The sequence below is a fragment of the Eurypyga helias genome, unplaced genomic scaffold, assembly GCF_000690775.1.
Source record: "Eurypyga helias isolate BGI_N326 unplaced genomic scaffold, ASM69077v1 Scaffold46978, whole genome shotgun sequence".
NCBI lineage: Eukaryota > Metazoa > Chordata > Aves > Eurypygiformes > Eurypygidae > Eurypyga > Eurypyga helias.
In genome coordinates, this window is record NW_010267172.1 from 1 (window position 1) to 6613 (window position 6613).

Below are 6613 nucleotides of genomic sequence, written 5' to 3' on the forward strand. Positions count from 1 at the left end.
GGAGACCCTTCCCCTCAGCCTGTCCACCTGAGAGAAAAAGAGAGGAGGAGGCATAATCCCGCTCTTCTCTGCCCAGTCCGGCGCTGCGCAGCAGTGAAGTGGTCCTGGGCAGGCTGTGAAGCTCGCTCAGGCGGCACAAAGGGGTTGCTGTTGGAAAGACGCTGGAGTGGTGGGAGCTTTTCCCTTTCCTTCGGCCGAGAATTCAGCCAGATTTGTGTGTTCAGCTTCTTCACACTGCAAGGCATACCCCTTCACACCAACCCCTGACGCATTCCTTCTGCAGGCAGTACTCCCCTTGCAGGAAAATGAATAGAGTGATATTCCCAAGAAGCCAGGACTCAGTGAGAGGGAGAAGAAGCACTCGGGTCACTTAGAGCATTTGTTTTCCAAATATCTAACTCTGTAAACAACAAATTCCTAAAAAAAAAAAAAAAAATCTGGATTGACTATGAAATCCCAGGTGCTCCCTGATCCAAGGGTGGTGTTGAGAGATCGCACCTGCACACGTTAATGTTGACACGTTTCTACTTCATAAGCACCGTTTCACTGGTATAGCAAAGAAAAATCATCCTAGGATGCCCCGGGAGACCTGAGAGTTACAAAGTCTGCACTTCAGGCCAAAATCTGTGTAAATACTGACTAAAACAGCACGCTGAAGTCTTGTTTCCTTCAGAACAGGGGCATTCATGCATCTTTCAGCACAGGTGATGGACCTGCACGTGACACGATTCCAACTTCTGCAACTCCGTAGGTACCAACAAATAAATTAATCTGAGCATTTTTCTTAAATGTCAAAATTAAACCCAGGAGATTGCTCACATCAGGTTGTAAATTCGCCTTCTACCCACCCAGAGAACCCCAAGACGCCTGTAGCATCTCTCCCACAACCCACAGCTCCACGGAGCTGGTAGGCATCTCCCTGGACTTTTTGCTTATCCCTCGGAGCACAGCGCTGAATTCATGGCACTTCGTTCCTTCTGCTTTGGAATTTGGTCATACCCTGCCATCTCAGGCCCTGAACCAGTGCGCTTGCACCGCGCTGTGAAAGAGGATACAGGGGCCATCTCACCAGTGCAAGTAAGAGGACAAACAGCTGAGCTTCCAAAAAACCAACAGAATCTTCAGCTTCTCGACTGAATGTTCACAGCTGTGTTACAACAGAGAAAACCCTCTCCTTTGGATGCTTGCAGCAAGCCATCCATTGACTGCAGCAGGCCAGGATTTCTTATCGAACACCTTATAGAAATAACAGCTCCTAAAATCCAGACAAAGTTAGTAAAAAAACCCCACAGAACAACAAAACACCCAAGTAGGCACTTTTGACCAACTTCACAAAAGGCAGAAGACGCCTAAACAACTTTCAAAATAAGTTGGGCCAAATTTTAAGCAAGTTATGCAACAATTACCATTTGGTAAAATAAAGACAAGTCCAATTTATTCTTGGTAGAAAACAAATGAGGCAAATAAGGTAGACAAGTACTCGGCTACGTACCTAGAATAAAAGCAACAACTTGTAGATTCCTAGTTCCTCACCTTAAAGGCAATACTGTTATTAAATAGTAATTTTTTTTATTAACTGATAGTTAATGTAGTGAAACGAATTGTCACATTTCAGCCTACTTCATTCCCCACTTAACATGTGTTTGTCACCACAGTCTATCTTTTCACAACACAAAAGTAGTAACTTCTATCAAATCTTAATATTCTAGCGTATAAAAGATCAAACATTACAATGTCAGTAATATTCTGAAGTTGGAGAACAAAATGGACATTTTGGAATACCAATTCCATTAACATCTACCAAAACTGCTGTAAAAAAATAAATAATGAAGTACAAAACCCACTGTTATATACTACTATAGTACAACTAGATGAAGCAACATCTCCAGGTTCATGCACAGCTCAGCTGATCCCTTACAAAACCACGTGACATCACTGGATGTTTTATTTAGGATGCTTATTAATCATTATTCTAGGGGCGTTATCAGTTCTGCTTCACTTACAGTACAGAAACTTCAAGACTGAAAAAATTTATGTCACTACAGGTGAAAGTAGTAAAGGTTCCTCTAGCAAACGGAGCGAAAGAATACTTCAACTCAGTAGTTAGCTGTATTTAAAAGAATTTTAGTTTCACTGAACCAACGATTTCACCATTTGATACAAACGCTATGTGTGCGGTAAGTAAAAGGCCAGACCACACTACCCACAGAGGGTACGTCATATTCAAAGACGGCAACAAAGCAAGGGCAGAAAAAATGACCCAAAACATATAGAAATAACCTATGCTGTGATGAACTGAGGCTCCACGTTTCACCCAGCACTCGTTCCTGCGCTATGCTGACACGGAGAGTGTTACTTGTTTGAAATGCAACCGCCGGAATCGTTACACCCGCTGCCCAGCGCCCTGGGAAGGGACCATCGCTCAGCTACTCGGTGCTGACCCCAACACACGGCAGGAAGGACGGGCAAGTCCTGCGCATATAAAGCCAATGTGCACATTCTTCAAATACCTGGCTCAGATATCTTTGTCTTTCTCAAAAGGTTTATGTAGCAACTATCCTGCTACTCGTTTTTAACGTTCCAGAGTTTATTACTCCTCTCTTTCACAGTCTGCTTTATGTTCTGCGTCGTTTTGCGGCACTGGGACTGGAAGGGTTACTGTTTGCGTTTAAGACCTTTTCAGTGACTCTGTTGCGCTTCCTCTTATCAGATCCTTCTTTGGACCCAGAATCTGAAGAAGTTTTCTCTTTCTCTTTGCTGCTTGGCTTTTCAGTTGCTTTTCCTAAACTTCCAGAGGGTGCAAAAACTGAAATAGGATCAAAGTAATGATTCCAGATCAGAGTCATACACATAGGCAAACAAGAAGTGATATAAAATTTCTTTATATTACAGAAAACTTTTCAAACCAATCAATTCTCAGCATATTTAATGACCATTTAAGTATTACTTTCAATTTTAAAGGAAAAATCTTCTGTAAGAAAGGCACATCTTGCTTTTATTATTTGCTTTAAAGACAGGCATGTATTTTGACAGGCTAAAAGTGAAGTTAATTAAGTGGAATTAAACAACACTTAAAACTAAAATACTTCATAGGAATGCTTACAGAACATAGGACCAATCTACGAAATCTATGATCAGCAACAGTCATTACAGACAGATTGTAAAACTGAACACCCAAAACGTGAAATTTAATAGATTTTAAAAATACATTTTTAGATCTTTTATTACACTCTTAAAACACCACTTATTTTGTGATATAAAGACTGTGAAATGCTGTAGTCAACAGGTGGTCTGTTAAGGTAAACAGCAGAATCCCTACTGTTCACATTTGACTCTGTTCTACAGAAGTGTTAAGAAAACAAGCCTTGTGTCTAAAAGAAGCAAGATAATGCAAATAAAATAAAGCCCCACGCTGCCTGCTTTCATATTTAAGCATACAATCTTACAGTCTTTGATATATAGGCTCTGGTTTTCCCCATGACTAGAAAGAACCTAACACAGAGGATGTAGGTTCACTAGGATTGGACTCAACTTTCTTTCAGAGATTCTTAGATTACTTCAGACTCCCCGGGTTTTGTCAAGTACATATTAAAACCAAAATATTTCAAAGCTATACAACTTTGTACATATGAATTAGGAGCAAAGGAGAAATCTTTTGAAGTATCAGATACTGGCAACTCCTTATTCAGTGCATTCTTAAATTATTCTAGTTCTTGGCATGAGCACATGCTACGTCTGAGTAACAGTCACAATGTACACCAAATCTGGGATTTACATTTTAACATTAATTCCTCAGAGTTACAGTTGGTTTTTAATCCCGTATTACACAGTAGAGAGTTACAAATTTACCTTCTTCTGGACCTGTATGCGTTTCCATCTCTTCTTTTATTTCCTCTTTCACTTCCTCTTCCATCATTACTTTTCCTACAGAAAGTATTGTTAGGCAATGGTTAGATGATTTTAAAGAACTACATGTGTTTTTTTTCTGGATTAGCAGCCTCAGAATATGTGCCTAACATTACAGATATTCAGGGCAAGTTCAGCAGTGAAAGTTCCTTAGCACTGTGATAGAGAAATATGGCGAACAGCGCAGGCATACTGTGAGCACTTAATGTACTTAATGAGATGATGTCACATGTCAAAAGGTGAAATTATTAACAGGAAGAAAGTGAAATGGTAAAGAAGCAAAACATAATGCAATGTCTTAGTTACATTATGATTTTATACTGAATTTGTACTGTAAAATTCAGCGTACCTAGTAACTGAGAAGCATTTTGCTGTAGTTTAAAATAGCCCAAGAATTCCTTTGGCAGATGCTTGAATTTCCTAGCTCCTACCATGGATAACAGTACTAAGGAACACACATTCAGCTAAACTCTGAAAATCCAGCTCTTGCTGCTCAACCTCAGACTTCTGTCAAACTTCAGCACATATCTGTCAGTATAGTCAGGCTTATCAAGAGAGAGATTTGGAAGAACTAAAAATCCCAAGAAGGTAAAAACACAAACGTGGGAATCTATAAAATCACCTCAAAACATTTCACATTGTTTCTATTTTCAATTTTAATACAACTAGAGAAAAAAAAGAACTCTCATGAAAAATCTATCATCAGTCATTAAAACTCAGTAATCCTTTAAAAAATTAAACATATTAACTATATTAGAAATAGTAATAACCTAAAAATGAGATGGTTATACTAACATAAGGTACAAGTCCATGGCCAAAAAAGCAAGTTCCTCCAGCTATTGAAATTGCAGCTATTCAGTATGTATATTCCTGATGTACAGCTGAATTGCTTTTTAACTGCCTTGTATCATCATTGGTACACAAAAGTTTATTACAGAAATATTATTATATACAAATTTTATGCAGAAGATGTTATTTTCATCAGGTCCGTAGCTCCTACTCTTTAAAAAAATTATCTTGCTAAAAAATGCATATTAGAAATGTGCAGATCATCTGTTTTAGCAAAAACTACAGTCTGATGTAATAGTATAGCTGTCTCAACAAAGTGCAAAAGACCCACAATAAACTACTGACCACCTTGCAAAGCACCACATTTTGCAAACTACTATCAGCGAAGCACATGGATCTTTTGCGTAAACCCAGAAGGAGAGGATGAATCTAAATGGTGTAAACAGAACCTGTTTGTGCTATATCAGCATCCCCTTTATGTTATATTTAAGAATATGAGAAATACTGTGTGGAATATGACTAAAGGTCTCTTTTTCCTGCCAGCATGTCTCCTACAGTAGTCAATCACCCAGGCTGATAGTGAGAATATGAACAGCACTAGCAGTGTGATCCCCTCCCTAACAGTTTCCTTCAGTCAGCTGATTAAAAGTTCATGAGATACAAGTTTATCTGTTCAACACTTCCTTGTCCTGACACACCTAACACACCAGTCTGATATGGCCTTGGATTAGCATGTTACATTCTTTTTTGGGAGGAGTTTTGTTGAACTACTTGTTCTGAGAGTTTAGATCAGCCGAGAATAAGAGACTTATCACATCTTACCTTCTCTCACTTCTTGAATCATTTCATCAGGAAGAGCAAAATTCTTCTCTATGTTAGGGAATGGAAGAATCTCAGACTCGTGCTTAGAAAGAAAAGAAAGATCTCTATGAATTACTTCTGTAAAAACTTTAATTTGAATTTAGAAGTGCAAACTCAAGTTCTATTTTACATGCAATTAGTAGCTAAATAACTCTTAACAAGACCCTCCAGACATTAGAGAATCAGGAGGCTCCTGATGTCAAACTGATTAGTAAGGTCATGATATTTGAGATCATTTCTGGAACCCAAACACGGCAAATTCTTATGGAAACACACTATAACCTCCTTATTTGACACTTAGGTACCGATGTAAACATTTGCTGGATCAGAAGGCAACAAGTCAGAACACAGTTGGGGAAAAAAGTAATAACCCCCCTCAAAACACAAACCACTGCAGGTTTTATTGCCTTACACCTAATGCAGGAAGATCCTAACAACTCACTGGAATGACATGTAATTCTTAATAATATGAAAGGTGTGACAGGCCCAGTGATTTTGGCCTACCAGAACTCCTGAACTGTAAGAAATAAGAATGTGGCTGCATCGAGCGTTTATACTCACAAGAGCCTGCATATCATACATGGTGCTCAGATGGTCCCAAATCACTTTGGAGGAAATCTGCCGTCCGATGTTCTGACTGAATTTATCTCGGATACAAATCATGTGGAAATGGCGGTTCACACCTGGGGAAAAGAACCCCATGCAATTAACACTACCAACAGCTTCACTTATGCCACGTAATTAAAAAGAACATGCTATTGTTACAGGGGAATCGTAAATAATGGGTCAAGCAGCGGGCAATCTGGGTAGCCCTGCCTGGCTGATATTTCACCCCAGGTTAGAGGTGCTATCCTGGGGAAGGGCTTAGGGTGCCCCACGGGGTAATGCTGCATCCATGTGGCCACAACCGGAGCTTTTAGAGCGGCACCGTTGTAAAACAACCGACGCCGAGTATCAGGCAGCAGGCCAGGAAAGGCGAAAGCAGAAGGGAGCGAGGAGGGCTGGCTGAGGAGACCGGGAGGGCACGGCGCCTCCTCCTCCACAGGCCCCGCCATGC

The 6613-nt window shown here is 40.0% G+C and overlaps 1 protein-coding gene across 1 annotated transcript; it reads right to left on the minus strand.

The window, feature by feature from the left end:
• Window positions 1-2615: 2615 nt before the first annotated feature.
• MRGBP (MRG/MORF4L binding protein) lies at window positions 2616-6239 on the minus strand (the record flags this gene model as incomplete). The annotated part of the gene is made up of 4 exons (XM_010157318.1): window positions 2616-2806; window positions 3850-3924; window positions 5518-5599; window positions 6118-6239. Coding segments are annotated over 4 exons (470 nt in total), but the record flags the coding sequence as incomplete, so codon positions are not given.
• Between the last annotated feature and the right edge of the window lie 374 nt (window positions 6240-6613).